Genomic DNA, 19,646 nt, shown 5'->3' with positions numbered 1-19,646 from the left:
CCAGTCCCTCTCTCTCTCTCTCCATAGGTCCATCACTGTCTCTGTTGTCCCAGTCCCTCTCTCTCTCTCCATAGGTCCATCACTGTGTCTCTGCCGCCCCAGTCCCTCTCTCCATAGGTCCATCACTGTCTCTGTTGTCCCAGTCCCTCTCTCTCCATAGGTCCATCACTGTCTCTGTTGCCCCAGTCCCTCTCTCTCTCTCCATAGGTCCATCACTGTGTCTCTGTTGCCCCAGTCCCTCTCTCTCTCTCCATAGGTCCATCACTGTGTCTCTGCCGCCCCAGTCCCTCTCTCTCTCTCCATAGGTCCATCACTGTCTCTGTTGTCCCAGTCCCTCTCTCTCCATAGGTCCATCACTGTCTATGTTGCCCCAGTCCCTCTCTCTCCATAGGTCCATCACTGTCTCTGTTGTCCCAGTCCCTCTCTCTCTCTCTCTCCATAGGTCCATCACTGTCTCTGTTGTCCCAGTCCCTCTCTCTCTCTCCATAGGTCCATCACTGTCTCTGTTGCCCCAGTCCCTCTCTCTCCATAGGTCCATCACTGTCTCTGTTGTCCCAGTCCCTCTCTCTCTCTCCATAGGTCCATCACTGTCTCTGTTGTCCCAGTCCCCCTCTCTCTCTCTCCATAGGTCCATCACTGTGTCTCTGTTGTCCCAGTCCCTCTCTCTCTCTCCATAGGTCCATCACTGTGTCTCTGTTGTCCCAGTCCCTCTCTCTCTCTCCATAGGTCCATCACTGTGTCTCTGTTGCCCCAGTCCCTCTCTCTCTCTCCATAGGTCCATCACTGTGTCTCTGTTGTCCCAGTCCCTCTCTCTCCATAGGTCCATCACTGTCTCTGTTGTCCCAGTCCCTCTCTCTCTCTCCATAGGTCCATCACTGTCTCTGTTGTCCCAGTCCCTCTCTCTCCATAGGTCCATCACTGTCTCTGTTGTCCCAGTCCCTCTCTCTCTCTTCATAGGTCCATCACTGTCTCTGTTGTCCCAGTCCCTCTCTCTCTCTCCATAGGTCCATCACTGTCTCTGTTGTCCCAGTCCCTCTCTCTCTCTTCATAGGTCCATCACTGTCTCTGTTGTCCCAGTCCCTCTCTCTCTCTCATAGGTCCATCACTGTCTCTGTTGTCCCAGTCCCTCTCTCTCTCTTCATAGGTCCATCACTGTCTCTGTTGTCCCAGTCCCTCTCTCTCTCTCCATAGGTCCATCACTGTCTCTGTTGTCCCAGTCCCTCTCTCTCTCTTCATAGGTCCATCACTGTCTCTGTTGTCCCAGTCCCTCTCTCTCTCTCCATAGGTCCATCACTGTCTCTGTTGTCCCAGTCCCTCTCTCTCTTCATAGGTCCATCACTGTCTCTGTTGTCCCAGTCCCTCTCTCTCTCTTCATAGGTCCATCACTGTCTCTGTTGTCCCAGTCCCTCTCTCTCTCTCCATAGGTCCATCACTGTCTCTGTTGTCCCAGTCCCTCTCTCTCTCTCTCCATAGGTCCATCACTGTCTCTGTTGTCCCAGTCCCTCTCTCTCTCTCCATAGGTCCATCACTGTCTCTGTTGTCCCAGTCCCTCTCTCTCTCTCCATAGGTCCATCACTGTGTCTCTGTTGCCTCAGGAAGAACCTGCTTCTTTTATGATTCATTCTCTCTATCTAGTCTACACCACAGGAACCATACATATTCTCTAGTCTACACCACAGGAACCATACATATTCTCTAGTCTACACCACAGGAACCATACATATTCTCTAGTCTACACCACAGGAACCATATTAATATTCTCTAGTCTACACCACAGGAACCATACATATTCTCTAGTCTACACCACAGGAACCATACATACTGAGGACAAGAGGGCGAATCAGGATGTAAATTCCCCATGATCTCTTTTCATCAGGCCTTCTCTGATCACCAAAACCTAACCCACTCTACCTAGACTTGGATCGTGTTTTGGGCAGTGATTGATCAGAATCTTTCCGTACAGTACACACATCCTCCTCTACAATCTCCATCACCATCCTCATCATGAGAAATGTCTATCAACTGTAGCTCCATTTAATAAAATGACCTATTCAATCTGTCCCTACCAGCCCATATCATCTCCAGTTCCATTAGTGTGGTGCGTAGCCATGCCTAATGACTTCTGGGGGCTTGGAGATCCGTTCCAATCTGTTGAATAATGACATGTCCCCCCCACGGGGGTTCACTTAATTACTTTCTCTGTAGAGGGCCTGGCCCGGCCCGAGGCCAGCGCACCAGACAGCCTACCACCCACTCGCTCACTCCCCCCCCCTGGGTCCCATTTCTCACTTCTACCACTGACCCTTGACGAGCACTAGTCACGGATGGGCACTGAAAAGGTCACACTTCAAGTAAACTTCCAAGTAAAAAGGTGAGGCTGGATTGGTGCTCTTCAGCCCTGCATCTGACAGACAGAAAGATGGAGGGACAAAAACTGTCCAGAAAATACGAGAGGGAGTCAACATTTGTACTGGCTTGGGGAATACAGGGGGTGGGGACGTGGGGAATACAGGGGGTGAGTGTGACAAACACCACACTAGCTAGCCCCTGTAGGTTGTAGTGAACTGTTTAGTGTGTAGTGAAGTGTGAAATGGGTAGTGAAATGTGAAATGTGTAGTGAAGTGTGAAGTATGTAGTGAAGTGTGAAATGTGTAGTGAAGTGTGAAGTGTGTAGTAAACTGTGTTGTGAAGTGTGTCGTGAAGTGTGTCGTGAAGTGTGTCGTGAAGTGTGTAGTGTAGTGAAGTGTGTAGTGTAGTGAAGTGTGAAATGTGTAGTGTAGTAAAGTGTGTAGTAAAGTGTGTAGTAAAGTGTGTAGTAAAGTGTGTAGTAAAGTGTGTAGTAACGTGTGTAGTAAAGTGTGTAGTAAAGTGTGTAGTAAAGTGTGTAGTGAAGTGTGAAATGTCTAGTGAACTGTGTAATGTGTGGTGTGAAATGTGAAATGAAGTGTGAAATGTCTAGTGAAGTATGTAGTGAACTGTGTAATGTGTGGTGTGAAATGTGTAGTGTGAAATGTGAAATATGTAGTGTGAAATGTGAAATGAAGTGTGAAGTATGTAGTGAAATGTGAAATGTGTAGTGAAGTATGTAGTAAAGTGTGTAGTGAAGTGTGTAGTGTGTGTAGTGAAGTGAAGTGTGAAATGTCTAGTGAACTGTGTAATGTGTACTGAAATGTGTAGTGAAGTGTGTTGTGAAGTGTGAGGTGGGTCGTGAAGTGTGTAGTGAAATGTGTAGTGAAGTATGTAGTGAAATGTGAAGTGTAATGAAGTGTGTAGTGAAATGTGTAGTGAAGTATGTAGTGAAATGTGTAGTGTGTAGTGAAATGTGGAGTTAAATGTGTAGTGAAGTATGTAGTGAAATGTGTAGTGAAGTATGTAGTGAAATGTGAAATGTGTAGTGTAGGGTGTAGTGAAATGTGGAGTTAAATGTGTAGTGAAGTATGTAGTGAAATGTGTAGTGAAGTATGTAGTGAAATGTGGAGTTAAATGTGTAGTGTAGGGTGTAGTGAAATGTGAAATGTGTAGTGTAGGGTGTAGTGAAATGTGGAGTGTGTAGTGTAGGGTGTAGTGAAATGTGGAGTGTGTAGGGTGTAGTGAAATGTGGAGTGTGTAGGGTGTAGTGAAATGTGGAGTGTGTAGGGTGTAGTGAAATGTGGAGTGTGTAGTGTAGGGTGTAGTGAAATGTGGAGTGTGTAGTGTAGGGTGTAGTGAAATGTGGAGTGTGTAGTGTAGGGTGTAGTGAAATGTGGAGTGTGTAGTGTAGGGTGTAGTGAAATGTGGAGTGTGTAGTGTAGGGTGTAGTGAAATGTGGAGTGTGTAGTGTAGGGTGTAGTGAAATGTGGAGTGTGTAGTGTAGGGTGTAGTGAAATGTGGAGTGTGTAGTGTAGGGTGTAGTGAAATGTGGAGTGTGTAGTGTAGGGTGTAGTGAAATGTGGAGTGTGTAGTGTAGGGTGTAGTGAAATGTGGAGTGTGTAGTGTAGGGTGTAGTGAAATGTGGAGTGTGTAGTGTAGGGTGTAGTGAAATGTGGAGTGTGTAGTGTAGGGTGTAGTGAAATGTGGAGTGTGTAGTGTAGGGTGTAGTGAAATGTGGAGTGTGTAGTGTAGGGTGTAGTGAAATGTGGAGTGTGTAGTGTAGGGTGTAGTGAAATGTGGAGTGTGTAGTGTAGGGTGTAGTGAAATGTGGAGTGTGTAGTGTAGGGTGTAGTGAAGACCATGGAGCAGAAAGGCAGCGGTGACAGTTGCAGCATGACCTTGACTGTTCATTACGGGTGATGGGGAGAGTGGCACACCAGAGAGGTGTGCAGTGTTGTGAACGCCACCGTTATCACCGTCTCCCCCCTCCCTCTCATCTCCTCTTTCCGAGGATGAGATGGAAACATAACAATGGAGGAAGGATGGGCCAAGGCTGCCATAAGTCACTTACCTCAACTTTCACCTCACCTCTCCTTCTGTCTCCCCCTCCCCTTTTCCCCTCATTCTCTTCGCCCTGGTCACCATGGATAAAGGACACCCACTTGTCGCAGCGTTCTCTCAGACACACACTCAGACCACTGAGGTGTGTTGCGGCAGGCTTCTTGTCCACCTGCCAAACGAGTGTCCTCCGTGGCCTCTAATTAAATGTCCCTAGCAGCAGCGCTCACAGAGGTAAATCACCTCCGTGCAAACACACCCTCCCGACACATGGACTGACGGACATGGACACGCCCAGACAAATCCCCATTTTAACTGGATAGGACACTGGCACTCTATTCTGCATTATTTCCCTCAGAGCTTTTCCCTGCAGCCCCCAGTTGATTTATGCTGAACGGTGGGGTTTCCATTGATGTAAATGAATTGCGACACGTTTGATTTGTAAAAAGCCATCTCAGACTAGATTTCAAGACGTGTTTAGTGTAAACTGTTGTTACAAGGAGGGGGCTCAGGGGGGCCGGGGCAGGGGGGGTTGTGAGAATGTGTCATCTCCACAAATAGACGATCTATGGAAAATCAAAACAGACACAAACCATCGTCAACGCTATTTAACAGTGTTTTTTTTATTTTTTAAATGATGCTGAATCTGACATTTGGTGGCCGCAGTACAAACATGTTCAACGACACCGCATGGGGCATAAATCATAAGAAACATCTACAAAAACTGACTAAAGCGAAAGCGACATCCCCAAAATAATCAGAGCAAATGGTCTACCACAGTAGGAGTCATACTATCCATAAAACCGAGCAGTCAAAACACGGAAATGGTTCCAATCGGTTTTCCACCACTTTATCCATTGTGAATTTTAGGGGGCTGTGTTTCGTGTAAGCTTAACCTGGCGTGACATTTTGATAAGTGTACATCTCTGTCGGACAAGGGTAACATTTATCAATATTTTTGCCTGTATTTACCCCCCCCAAAATGAAATGTAATTAGCTGCTAATGTGGCTATTATAGCAGAACTACAAATGCCTATAAAATGCTTCACGTCACTCACCAGAGTCGTGCCGATCTGGACGAGACTGCCGAATCAAGGCAAAATTAAGAATCTATCTAATGTTAGCTAAATTGAGTAATTCATAAATTGGCTAAAGTTCTTTAAAATGGACAATTCTGTTAACTGTCTTGGGCAAGTTTTAAATTTAGCAGATGTTATTGCGGGAGTAGCGAAAGGCTAGTGTGCCTAGCACCAACAGAGCAGTAGTATCTAATAAAATCTCATATGTATACACTGTATTCTATTCTACTGTATTTTAGTCAATGCCACTCTGATTTGCCGAAGGGAGGGTGGGGGAGAGCCGTGTAAGCATAGCGGTGATCAAGTGTTTTACCAGAGCGAGTACTACAGTCAATGTGTTGCTATAACTTCGGTAGCGTTTTCCTCAAATTTGCTTTGTTAAAATCCCCAGCTGCAATAAATGCGGCCTCAGGATATGTAGTTTCCAGTTTTCATAAAGTCAAGTGTAGTTCCTTAAGGGCCACCGTAATATCGCCTTAAGGGGGAATATACACGGCTGTGACATTAACCAAAAGACAATTCTCCTGGGAGGTAATACGGTCGGCATTTGATTGTGAGGTAATCTAGGTCGGGTGAACAAAATGACTTGAGTTTCACCATGTTATCACAATCACACCATGAGTAGTTAATGGGCGGCAGGTAGCTTAGTGGTTAAGAGCATTGGGCCAGTAACCGGAAGGTTGCTGGATTGAATCCCAAAGCTGACAAGATAAAACTCTGTCTTTCAGCCCCTGAGCTGTTCCCTGGTCGCCGTGGATGTTGATTAAGGCAGCCCCCCGCACCCCTCAGTTGGACAACTGACTAGGAATCCCCCTTTCCCTTATGAAAAATAGACCACCGCCCTTCTTCCCAGAAAGTTCTTTATTCCTGTCTCTGCGATGTACTGAGAACCCAGCTGGCCGTATGGAACGGGGACAGTATATCTCAAGAGAGCCATGATTGCGTGAGACAGAGTATGTTACAGTCCCTGATGTCTCTCTGGAAGGAGATTCTCTCCCTGAGCTTGTCTACTTTATTGTCCTGAGACTGAACATTAGCGAGTAATATACTCGAAAGCGGTGGATGGTGTGCACGCCATAGAAGTCCGCTCCGAAGGCCTCTTCTCCGCCGGTGGCATCTTGGAGCAGCCTCTGGAATATGTTCAGTTGCCCCGGGGGGGTAAGAACAAAGGATCCAATTCAGGAAAGTCGTATTGCTGGTCATCATAATGCTGGTGAGTTACCGCCGCTCTGATATCCAAAAGTTATTTCTGGCTGTATGTAATAACACCCCCAAAAAATGTTGGGCTAATAATGTCCGAAATAACACACACACAAAAACGAAATACTGCAAAGTTGCTTAGGATATAGAAGCAGAGCTGCCATGTCTGTCGGAACCATCTTTGAGGTAGAACTACTGTCATGTTATTGATGCCCCCCCCCCAAAAAAAAACAGATTTGCACCTTTTCTATTCCAGAACCAAATGGGTGTGCCTGAGTCTTGTCACCTCTCAACTAGGTCAGCCGTTTCAACCTGGAACACTATTCTCCTGCTCTGGTCTGTTTCAGTCATTGCAGAAAGTCCTGAAGGGCAGGAGTGTGTGAAGGGTTTTGTCCAAGCCCAGCTCTAACACCTGACTGAAATAATCAACATAGCGAATAACAGCGATAGGCTACGATTTGTAATCAGGTATGGGCTGTAACAAAAGCTTATACACACACACACATTCCTGCCAAACAGCTGCTCAGCCGTTTAAGTCATTATTCTGAACAATTGAAGGGGGGGGGTTGTTATCTAACGCATGCTCCACTCTCAAGTTGAACCTGTTGACTGATGCCATGGCGGGAGCAGCTGCAAACCAGAAGACTGCAGCCATGGCATCACTGGTCCACACCTACCCTGTATGTCGGGTTAGTAGTATTGGTTGGTACTGGATGAGGCGTTAGGTTTCTCTCCATCTGTAGTCTATTGTACTGGCCTGTATGTCAGGTGAGTAGTATTGGTTGGTACTGTATGAGGCGTTAGGTTTCTCTCCATCTGCAGTCTATTGTACTGGCCTGTATGTCAGGTGAGTAGTATTGGTTGGTACTGTATGAGGCGTTAGGTTTCTCTCCATCTGCAGTCTATTGTACTGGCCTGTATGTCAGGTGAGTAGTATTGGTTGGTACTGGATGAGGCGTTAGGTGTCTCTCCATCTGTAGTCTATTGTACTGGCCTGTATGTCAGGTGAGTAGTATTGGTTGGTACTGTATGAGGCGTTAGGTTTCTCTCCATCTGTAGTCTATTGTACTGGCCTGTATGTTGGGTGAGTAGTATTGGTTGGTACTGTATGAGGCGTTAGGTGTCTCTCCATCTGTAGTCTATTGTACTGGCCTGTATGTCAGGTGAGTAGTATTGGTTGGTACTGTATGAGGCGTTAGGTGTCTCTCCATCTGTAGTCTATTGTACTGGCCTGTATGTCAGGTGAGTAGTATTGGTTGGTACTGTATGAGGCGTTAGGTATCTCTCCATCTGTAGTCTATTGTACTGGCCTGTATGTCAGGTGAGTAGTATTGGTTGGTACTGTATGAGGCGTTAGGTTTCTCTCCATCTGTAGTCTATTGTACTGGCCTGTATGTCAGGTGAGTAGTATTGGTTGGTACTGTATGAGGCGTTAGGTTTCTCTCCATCTGTAGTCTATTGTACTGGCCTGTATGTCAGGTGAGTAGTATTGGTTGGTACTGTATGAGGCGTTAGGTTTCTCTCCATCTGTAGTCTATTGTACTGGCCTGTATGTCAGGTGAGTAGTATTGGTTGGTACTGTATGAGGCGTTAGGTTTCTCTCCATCTGTAGTCTATTGTACTGGCCTGTATGTCAGGTGAGTAGTATTGGTTGGTACTGTATGAGGCGTTAGGTTTCTCTCCATCTGTAGTCTATTGTACTGGCCTGTATGTCGGGTGAGTAGTATTGGTTGGTACTGTATGAGGCGTTAGGTTTCTCTCCATCTGTAGTCTATTGTACTGGCCTGTATGTCGGGTGAGTAGTATTGGTTGGTACTGTATGAGGCGTTAGGTTTCTCTCCATCTGTAGTCTATTGTACTGCCCTGTAAGGTACAGTCATACGTGTAGTAGTTTGTTGCATCTTATTGTGTCAACATTAAATTAAATCTAAACCAGGTTGTTAACTTCCTACATTTTGTACTTGACCTTCATAGATGCAGACCCGAAGACATTCAAGCAAGCGTCCAACTCAAGTGGAGCTTATTTGACCACTAGGTTTTAAGGTTATTACGACGAGTCCACTGTGGGGCTCAATAGGGAGTAAATAGTAGGTGTCTTCTGCTTCCAAACGCATAAACAAGAGCCCATGCCGATTGCTGATGTATCATTGCGCTTCTGAAGGATGGGGGGGGGGTGGGGGGGGGACGCTGGGAAGTCATTTGAGACGCTCAATTGGAGACATTTTGCTTCAAAAGCCACAGTAATAACCTGCAAATTAAGACTGGGAGAGAACACTCGCTCAGCACGCCGATCAAACAGCTGTTTCCTTGCCGACCGGCTCCGGTTGCTGCCACCGCAGAGACCTAATAAAATGTAAACATCAACACCATGACAACAGCAGCACCCCTGGTAGACAACAGTAAAGTTAGGGATGGACACACCAGACAGCACGTTCTAGTGGGGTAGGAGACGGGACCGATAGGCTTATTTGAAGACAATAATAAACATCAGACATCCTAGAATCACATTGTGGTGGCAGGTGTACGACAACAGTCTTGTTTTGAATCATTCAATCACAACAACAACTGATGCTGGATGGAATCAAGAATTAGTCATTCAACTCATTAATACCAACAATCAAGACACTTCTATGCATCAATGAACACACATACAAAGCACACTTAGGCAACACACACACACACCGTGCTGGACATCATGGCAGCCAGAGGACATATAGGGGAGACAAACATCTCCTTCAAAAAGAGCCCTTCCCAGTTGGCCTTGTTTTCCAGACCAGTTGCTCCACCGCCTACATCCAACAGGTTGTCCTATTGGGCTGTCCAGGGGTGTTGGGGGCATCACATGGTGTTAGTAAACAAGGAAGGAAGTAACTGTGTTTGAAGGTCATAGAAAGAGATGACAGGGCGAGGCGTTTCCAGGGCGAGGTGTCTCCAGGGTGAGGTGTCTCCAGAGTGAAGCGTTTCCAGGGCGAGGTGTTTCCAGGACGAGGTGTCATCAGGGCGAAGCGTTTCCAGGGCGAAGCGTTTCCAGGGCGAAGCGTTTCCAGGGCGAAGCGTTTCCAGGGCGAGGTGTCTCCAGAGTGAAGCAGCTCCAGGGCGAGGCGTCTCCAGGGCGAGGCGTCTCCAGGGCGAGGCGTCTCCAGGGCGAGGCGTCTCCAGAGCGAGGCGTCTCCAGAGCGAAGCGTTTCCAGGGCGAGGTGTCTCCAGATTGAAGCGTTTCCAAGGCGAGGTGTGTCCAGATTGAAGCGTTTCAGGGCGAGGTGTGTCCAGATTGAAGCGTTTCCAGGGCGAGGTGTGTCCAGATTGAAGCGTTTCCAAGGCGAGGTGTGTCCAGATTGAAGCGTTTCCAGGACGAGGTGTCTCCAGAGTGAAGCGTTTCCAGGGCGAGGTGTCTCCAGAGTGAAGCGTTTCCAAGGCGAGGTGTGTCCAGATTGAAGCGTTTCCAGGGGGAGGTGTCTCCAGATTGAAGCGTTTCCAGGGCGAGGTGTCTCCAGAGTGAAGCGTTTCCAGGGCGAGGTGTGTCCAGAGTGAAGCGTTTCCAGGGCGAGGTGTCTCCAGAGTGAAGCGTTTCCAGGGCGAGGTGTGTCCAGAGTGAAGCGTTTCCAGGGCGAGGTGTCTCCAGAGTGAAGCGTTTCCAGGGCGAGGTGTGTCCAGATTGAAGCGTTTCCAGGGCGAGGTGTCTCCAGATTGAAGCGTTTCCAGGGCGAGGTGTCTCCAGAGTGAAGCGTTTCCAGGGCGAGGTGTGTCCAGATTGAAGCGTATCCAGGGCGAGGTGTGTCCAGATTGAAGCGTTTCCAGGACGAGGTGTGTCCAGATTGAAGCGTTTCCAAGGCGAGGTGTGTCCAGATTGAAGCGTTTCCAGGGCGAGGTGTCTCCAGAGTGAAGCGTTTCCAGGGCGAGGTGTGTCCAGATTGAAGCGTATCCAGGGCGAGGTGTCTCCAGATTGAAGCGTTTCCAAGGGGGAGGTGTGTCCAGATTGAAGCGTTTCCAGGACGAGGTGTGTCCAGATTGAAGCGTTTCCAGGGGGAGGTGTGTCCAGAGTGAGGCGTATCCAGGGCGAGGTGTCTCCAGAGTGAAGCGTTTCCAAGGCGAGGTGTGTCCAGATTGAAGCGTTTCCAGGGCGAGGTGTGTCCAGATTGAAGCGTTTCCAGGGCGAGGTGTGTCCAGATTGAAGCGTTTCCAGGGCGAGGTGTGTCCAGATTGAAGCGTTTCCAGGGCGAGGTGTCTCCAGAGTGAGGTGTATCAGATGGACCGTCACCCACCCTGTCCTCACCTGCAGTCGCCTCTGAGTGACATGATGCCGCACTTCCGAAGTTTCCACACCGATGACATCATCAAACGACTACCTCGCCACACACACACACACACACACACACACACACACACACACACACACACACACACACACACACACACACACACACACACACACACACACACACACACACACACACACACACACACACACACACACACACACACACACACACACACACACACACACGACCGAGCTCTCTCACCTCAGCGTGCATGTCCTACGGTAAGAGAATTAGAACACGGGCGTCTTGGCAGGACAAGTTATTTTGGTGTAATTGACATGCTGCACTGCAGCAGAGGACCAAGACAATCTAATTACTTAGTACTGGGAGGAGGAAACTGAGAAAGAGAGGAGGAATATGAAAGAGTGGAAGGAAAATGGTGAGAAGGAGTCTGCCACTCCTTGGACAAAAGCGGACAGGTGTGGGAACTGGGGGAGATGTGAAAATGGGGAACGTGAGAAGGGGAGGGGGGTAGGGGCCTCATAAAGACATCTTCAGTGGCAGCAGCTGTGTCCGGTGCCAAAAACTCAATAGGTTGACATGGAAAGCAGAACCCTCATCTTGGGAGTTTGGAGCAGTCTAGAAACGCTAGGCTAGACCGTGCATCCCAAATGGCATCCTATTCCCTATACAGTGCACTACTATAAAAGGAAAAAGAGTGTAATTTGAGACGTAGATGCAGAGTACGTATCCGGCCTCGAGTCCGACACGGGGTAGAATGTGAGAAATCACCCGGAAAGGTGAACGGGAGGAGAAAATTCCCTCTGCTAATAATTATCTTTACAGTGTCCTCGGAACGGCACGGAAACAGCTGGGATTTCTCAATGAGAAACGGATTATTTTATCTCGCTTTCTCGGGTACAAGAAAATATTTAGTCAGAGAAGGGAGAGCTCATCTGGCCTAAAAGAGAACATTAGACCCCTTTTGCTAGGCCCTTGCATCACAGAACACAACCCAGCTTCATCCCACTTCTCTCTAAGCTAACAGCTAGGCTAATGCTAGGTTAACTAAATAAAAATGCTAACATATGCAGCTATGAAATCTCTATGAAACATTAGCAAAACAATGAATATCTCACAACAGGAAAGCTAAGGGGTTGCCATGACAGCTATACTCATTAGGCTTACACAATATTTATGCTGCCGTTTGAGGTCAGAGTGACTCAGGCTGTGCTCCTCTGTTGACTACCATTGGCATAGTTTTCCAGACATACAAGGCTGCCTAATAAGAGAGTGACTCTAACCTAACGCAGCAACTCCATTACAGCAGAGACAAATCTCATGTTGGTCTAGTCTTCCTCTGGTTTCAATCAGGTTTTCTATAAACAGCCTCAACGATTTAACCTTTTTTTTTACATTTCTATTACGTTACTGCCTTAATGACCTGACCGCTGTTGCATATGAGAGAGAGAAAGAGTGCAAGAGAGAGCACGAGAAAGAAAGAGAAAGAGGGGGAAAGAGAGGGAAAACATTGGACTTTAGAGGTCAGCTGAGGATGTCTGGCCGTGTTTTTAAAGCACGTCCCACCATTCCAGACGGCTCTCCGGTGCCAACGGGAAAGCTGTCATTCAGCCTCCCCACGTCAACTAGCTTAGGGGATGCCCCTCCCCTCCCTCACCAGATATACATGTGGATATATATCTGGTGAATTTAACTCAGGATCAAATTAAACTTAATTTGTCACATGCGCTTACTTACAAGCCCTTAACTCTTCTTGATCTGCACTGTTGGTTAAGAAAATATTTACCAAATAAACTAAAGTAAAAATAACAAAAAGTAACACAGTAACATAATGACAAGGCTATATACAGGGGGTACCGGTACCGAGTCAGTGTGCGGGGGTACAAGTTAGAGGTAATTTGTACATGTAGGTAGGGGTGAAGTGACTATGCATAGATAATAAACAGCGAGTAGCAGCAGTGTACAAAACAAATGGAGGGGGTCAATGTAAATAGTCCGGTGGCCATTTGATTAATTGTTCAGCAGTCTTCTGGCTTGGGGATCATGGCTGAGGTTGAGTTGGACTGGGCTGGTGGGAACTGGTGCCCTTCCCACCCACCCGGCAAAACTCCCCAAACTCCTCACACTGTGTACACACACATTCTCCTTCATCAATACCATGGCCCCAACCCCCAAAGCAAACACTCCATCCTATAACCCCCCTGACCTCTACAGATAGAATTGACAGCGTCCGTCTGTGCTCCTACCCAGGCCTCTGTGTCCGTGTACTTATTCTATACAGCTACAACCCTCTCCGTCCAGTCTAGTCCAGTCTCAACTCTGGATGCTTTCACGGGCCATTCAGAGAGTCGAGTTGTGAGTCTTCTATTTTCTACCTCCGTGTATTTTTGGAAAGGTTGTTTTCAACACCGTCCCTCTCCTAACCCCCTCTCCCTTCCCTCTCCACCTGCTCCTCCGCCCATTTGGGGTAACTAAATCGTAAACAGCTGGTAGCGTCCTGTTTTCCTTGTGGAGGCAACTCATTTAGCCGGGTGGCCACAGAGTAGAATTCACCTTCAATGATACCACCACTGGTGGAGCAAATTTGTAGCATTCAATTCAATGCTATTCTGTGTAGTAAAACAGGTTTCAATGCATTTTACGGTAAGGTCTACTACACTTGTTGTATTCAGCACGTGACAAAGTTTGATTTGATTTCTGTGCAGCAAAGCAGGTTTCAATGCTGTGCAGTGAAGCAGGTTTCAATGCTGTGCAGCGAAGCAGGTTTCAATGCTGTGCAGTGCAGCGAAGCAGGTTTCAATGCTGTGCAGCGCAGCAGGTTTCAATGCTGTGCAGCGCAGCAGGTTTCAATGCTGTGCAGCGAAGCAGGTTTCAATGCTGTGCAGCGAAGCAGGTTTCAATGCTGTGCAGTGCAGCAGGTTTCAATGCTGTGCAGCGAAGAGGGTTTCAATGCTGTGCAGTGCAGCGAAGCAGGTTTCAATGATGTGCAGCGAAGAGGGTTTCAATGCTGTGCAGTGCAGCGAAGCAGGTTTCAATGCTGTGCAGCGAAGCAGGTTTCAATGATGTGCAGTGCAGTGAAGCAGGTTTCAATGCAGTGCAGTGAAGCAGGTTTCAATGCAGTGCAGTGAAGCAGGTTTCAATGCAGTGCAGTGAAGCATGTTTCAATGCTGTGCAGTGAAGCAGGTTTCAATGCTGTGCAGTGAAGCAGGTTTCAATGCTGTGCAGTGAAGCAGGTTTCAATGCTGTGCAGTGAAGCAGGTTTCAATGCTGTGCAGTGGTTTCAATGCTGTGCAGTGCAGTAGGTTTCAATGTTATTCTGTGTGATAACAATGGATAGTAGGGAGAAAATAGGGACCGAGGGAGAGGGCGGGAGGACTCCTTTGGCCTTCAGTGACAATGTAAGGCTATAAAATACCATTACCCCCCCCCCTCCTGTCCTCCCCCCTCTGCATGTGGGATACAGAGAGGGGAAGAGAGAGAGGGTGAGCCACCAGAGAAAAGGAGTTCAAGGATAGCTCTCTATAGCTCCTGATTGACTAGGTACATTATGGGCTATTTGTTTGAGCAGGGCCATCAAAGCGCTGACGCCTTGTCATCACAGGCAAGGACAAGGTGAACTTGGTGGTAGAGACACCTGACAGGGTTAAATCTGAATGTAACAAGGAGCCTGTGTGCGTGTGATGTGTGTGTGTATAAACATCTACGCAGATATGTAGTGTGTGTGTGTGTGTGTGTGTGTGTGTGTGTGTGTGTGTGTGTGTGTGTGAGACATGGCTTACGTCAGGATACTCTTTTAGAGGCACAAAGAGCTTCTCCTGCAGATGAATGATTGGCCCCAGGGCCTCAGGTAATTCCATAGGGTGTTTGTCTACAGGTCCGTTGGCTGTGTCGTTGTACATGTCTTTCCTCACTCTGTTGATCTCTGAAACACACAAGCACAGACAACACACGGTTAGAGGAGTGGATGCAGAATTACCCACAACAACAAAAAACACACTTGAAAGGCTATGGAAAACGGCACTGGACACAAAACTAAGCAAATGGGTACGAATCGGAGTGACATGGCACACAGATGGGTAGAAATGGTAGGATCAACTGTAAGCTTCCCCAAACTTGAAACTCATGAACTGCCTATTGTCTTTATCATAACACCCATTAACAGAATTTTTAAGTGTGCAAACAGGTCATGTGGGATTTTTTTTTTTTTATATAATAAAAATGCCCGTCCAACTGATTCATTCTGGCCACAGCCGTGCGTTGAGGTGGTCAATGGTGGCTGGTCTAGTTAAATAGTGTGTTGGGGGAAGCAGCAGACAGAGGGCGCATAGGACAGAGGGAGCGAGCTAATCGTTCAGGGGGAGATATGCCTTCAGCTCAGATCAGCCTGTCAGATAAAACAGACGAGGCCATGTAGTCAAGGTGATCTCCAGGGGCATGTTGAGACAAGACGTTCAAATATAACAAAATATATTTTAAAAATAGACCGATAGCCTTTTACAGATGCATTCGTACCGGCGTTTAATCCACCAAAAAGGACAGATATAAGATCCAATATAATTATTTGTCCTGAAGAGGGCGCTCTTTACATGGCTATAAGTCTATCTTGCCTTGGCGCTACAGCAAGACTGGACACTGTCTCCCAACGCAACTGCACCAGTCGGAGGAGAGAACTACTACTAATCGTTACTACTTCTACGGTGAGCGCCGAGTAGATAGAAGCTTGCCAGCTCAATAGTGGCAAAAATGCAGACTGGCCACATACTGTTTACGTGAAGTGTCACGTGTTTATTTTATCTTTATTTAACTAGGAAAGTCAGTTACGAAGAAATTCTTATTTTCAATGACGGCCTAGGAACAATGGGTTAACTGCCTTGTTCAGGGGATGAACGACAAATGTGTACCTTGTCAGCTCAGGGATTCGAACTTGCAACCTTTCGGTTACTAGTCCAATGCTCTAACCACTAAGGTACCCTGCCATGGTAGGGTGTCAAGTGTCGTGACAAACAATGGACGCTATGCCTAAATTTAAAGCAAGCATCATGCTAAGAACATACAATTCTGTAGTAACTTTAACGTTACCGCCCTTTAGTGAAGCCAGCGAAATCTGGTGTGTTGTATTTGCTCTCTGTGAAGGGTATTCATACATCGGGTCGTTAACGACTACCGGAATTCAGCCAACTTTGCCGGAATCTTACCAGAATCCTCCCAGAAGGGGACCGGTGCAAATTTAAATAAATGTATACAAAATGATTTAGTAATTTGAAATATTACAATTATACATTTTAGGCATAGAAATTATACTCATCCACCAAAGGAAACACCGCACACCTGGTGACTGCATTCACGCCCGCCACAGGAGTCGCTACAGCGCAATGGGACAGGGGAATCCCGGGCCAGCCAAACCCTCCCCTAACTCGGACGACACTGGACTAATGGTGCGGCGCCTCATGGGTCTCCCGGTCGCGGTCGGTACGAGTATCGAACAAGCATCTGTAGCAATGCAGTTTGCACTGCGATTCAGTGTCTTAGACCGCTTTCCCACTCGGGAGGCTCCATCCAAAGTTAATGCTTATCAATTGCCTTGCACAAAGTATAAAAATACTACTTAAAAACAGGACTCTTAAAGAATTATGTAAATGTTAATTGTATTTTTGGATCATGGAAACAATGATAACATATGGAAAAATAAATAATGAAATGTTAATTACATAAAGCAGCCCAAGAGATAACTCTCACGGAATCGGCACGAGCTCAATCCCCGCATTCTAGCCATAAGTAATACGGCCTAATCAGCCCGAGTGCCCCAACTCTCAGCCGGAATGGGCCCAGAACCACTGTGCTAGCTGGGTGAGCGTACTTGACACCACTGAGAATCAGTGCTAATCCAGGATCCTTGGAATGTCCCTACGCTAAACGTTTACGGTAACCATTAAGTGTCAACTTGAATGAGATAGGGACACAAAGACAGTTCACTGGGGCAACGCTTGGGGCGAGAGGCAGAGCTGTGCCAGCAGCAAATTTTGTGATTGATGTTTTTACTTTCAAGTGACAACTAGCAGAATTCAGTGGCTAAAGCCCTTACAAATGGATGAAAACACAGCTAAAAACCAATTCATTGAAAATGTGTCCTGTCGTTTTCCAGCTGGCTAGCATGAGGCAGCTGTCTTCAGAGCCTAGGCACATGTTTTCTGGAATCAAAACAGTTTATCCTCCTTTCACTAGAGTAACAGTTTATCCTCCTTTCACTAGAGTAACAGTTTATCCTCCTTTCACTAGAGTAACAGTTTATCCTCCTTTCACTAGAGTAACAGTTTATTCTCCTTTCACTAGAGTAACAGTTTATTCTCCTTTCACTAGAGTAACAGTTTATTCTCCTTTCACTAGAGTAACAGTTTATCCTCCTTTCACTAGAGTAACAGTTTATCCTCCTTTCACTAGAGTAACAGTTTATCCTCCTTTCACTAGAGTAACAGTTTATCCTCCTTTCACTAGAGTAACAGTTTATCCTCCTTTCACTAGAGTAACAGTTTATCCTCCTTTCACTAGAGTAACAGTTTATCCTCTTTTCACTAGAGTAACAGTTTATCCTCCTTTCACTAGAGTAACAGTTTATCCTCCTTTCACTAGAGTAACAGTTTATTCTCCTTTCACTAGAGTAACAGTTTATCCTCCTTTCACTAGAGTAACAGTTTATTCTCCTTTCACTAGAGTAACAGTTTATCCTCCTTTCACTAGAGTAACAGTTTATCCTCCTTTCACTAGAGTAACAGTTTATCCTCCTTTCACTAGAGTAACAGTTTATCCTCCTTTCACTAGAGTAACAGTTTATCCTCCTTTCACTAGAGTAACAGTTTATTCTCCTTTCACTAGAGTAACAGTTTATCCTCCTTTCACTAGAGTAACAGTTTATCCTCCTTTCACTAGAGTAACAGTTTATCCTCCTTTCACTAGAGTAACAGTTTATCCTCCTTTCACTAGAGTAACAGTTTATCCTCTTTTCACTAGAGTAACAGTTTATCCTCTTTTCACTAGAGTAACAGTTTATCCTCTTTTCACTAGAGTAACAGTTTATCCTCTTTTCACTAGAGTAACAGTTTATCCTCTTTTCACTAGAGTAACAGTTTATCCTCTTTTCACTAGAGTAACAGTTTATCCTCCTTTCACTAGAGTAACAGTTTATCCTCCTTTCACTAGAGTAACAGTTTATCCTCCTTTCACTAGAGTAACAGTTTATCCTCTTTTCACTAGAGTAACAGTTTATCCTCCTTTCACTAGAGTAACAGTTTATCCTCCTTTCACTAGAGTAACAGTTTATCCTCCTTTCACTAGAGTAACAGTTTATTCTCCTTTCACTAGAGTAACAGTTTATTCTCCTTTCACTAGAGTAACAGTTTATCCTCCTTTCACTAGAGTAACAGTTTATCCTCCTTTCACTAGAGTAACAGTTTATCCTCCTTTCACTAGAGTAACAGTTTATCCTCCTTTCACTAGAGTAACAGTTTATCCTCCTTTCACTAGAGTAACAGTTTATCCATTAAAAAAAAAAAAATAGGCAGATATCAGTTTGTGAATATTTCCCTTCTAAAATCAGATCCCATATCGGTCGGCTCTATGGACAACCATTGGAAAGCCGCATGACCACTCTTCCTATGTCCGGCCCTGACTGACACACACACACACACACACACACCTCTCCATTGGGCCCCAACCACCCTTCCTTATTGCCCCAATAAAATGTTGAGGTAAAATCCAAAACAGCACCTTGGTAGGCGGTTTAGCAGAACAGAGGAGAGTTCATTTCAGACCAATGGAGGTGAGGGAGAACCGTCACAACCACTGCTGAGGCTGATTCAGAAAACTTTAACATCCTCAGAGGCAATTCATCTTGCAGCAGTCATAAAACATAACATCTAAAAATGTACAATAAATAGCAAAGGAAACAAATAGGCAGGGTACGTGCAGTTTCATAGTGTAAGCGCTAAGTGCAATTAGTGCAACATATTGTTAAGTTGCAGAATTGCATTCAGAATAAAAGAGAACATGGCCCTATTTTGGGGGGTCTGTACCTGCGTCCAGAGGGAAGGAGCTGGAATTCAGGGTGGAGTGGATGGGAAGAGTAATCCACTATTTTATTAGCCTTCTGGAGGGCTCTGCCCAGGTAGAGAGAGATGGAGGGCTCTGCCCAGGTAGAGAGAGATGGAGGGCTCTGCCCAGGTAGAGAGAGATGGAGGGCTCTGCCCAGGTAGAGAGAGATGGAGGGCTCTGCCCAGGTAGAGAGAGATGGAGGGCTCTGCCCAGGTAGAGAGATGGAGGGCTCTGCCCAGGTAGAGAGATGGAGGGCTCTGCCCAGGTAGAGAGATGGAGGGCTCTGCCCAGGTAGAGAGATGGAGGGCTCTGCCCAGGTAGAGAGATGGAGGGCTCTGCCCAGGTAGAGAGATGGAGGGCTCTGCCCAGGTAGAGAGATGGAGGGCTCTGCCCAGGTAGAGAGATGGAGGGCTCTGACCAGGTAGAGAGATGGAGGGCTCTGCCCAGGTAGAGAGATGGAGGGCTCTGCCCAGGTAGAGAGATGGAGGGCTCTGCCCAGGTAGAGAGATGGAGGGCTCTGCCCAGGTAGAGAGATGGAGGGCTCTGCCCAGGTAGAGAGATGGAGGGCTCTGCCCAGGTAGAGAGATGGAGGGCT

General features: G+C 46.6%; 1 protein-coding gene across 11 annotated transcripts in view; it reads right to left on the bottom strand.

Moving 5' to 3' along the window:
* qkia (QKI, KH domain containing, RNA binding a) overlaps positions 1 to 19,646 on the bottom strand; it is a 144,430-nt gene that overhangs the window by 76,645 nt on the left and 48,139 nt on the right. For all 11 annotated transcript variants that reach the window (XR_011670736.1, XR_011670738.1, XR_011670740.1 and 8 more), the window contains exon 2: positions 14,746 to 14,888. Coding sequence is in view for 4 of the 11 variants with exons in the window: in XM_071366614.1 (XP_071222715.1) it covers positions 14,746 to 14,888 (143 nt within the window). In the remaining 7 variants the exon portion in view is untranslated. The remainder of the gene's footprint in view (positions 1 to 14,745; positions 14,889 to 19,646) is intronic.

The sequence above is a fragment of the Salvelinus alpinus genome, chromosome 25 (assembly GCF_045679555.1).
Source record: "Salvelinus alpinus chromosome 25, SLU_Salpinus.1, whole genome shotgun sequence".
NCBI classification, from domain to species: domain Eukaryota; kingdom Metazoa; phylum Chordata; class Actinopteri; order Salmoniformes; family Salmonidae; genus Salvelinus; species Salvelinus alpinus.
Note: the sequence above shows the minus strand (reverse complement) of the source record. Positions and strands in the feature narration are given on the sequence as shown.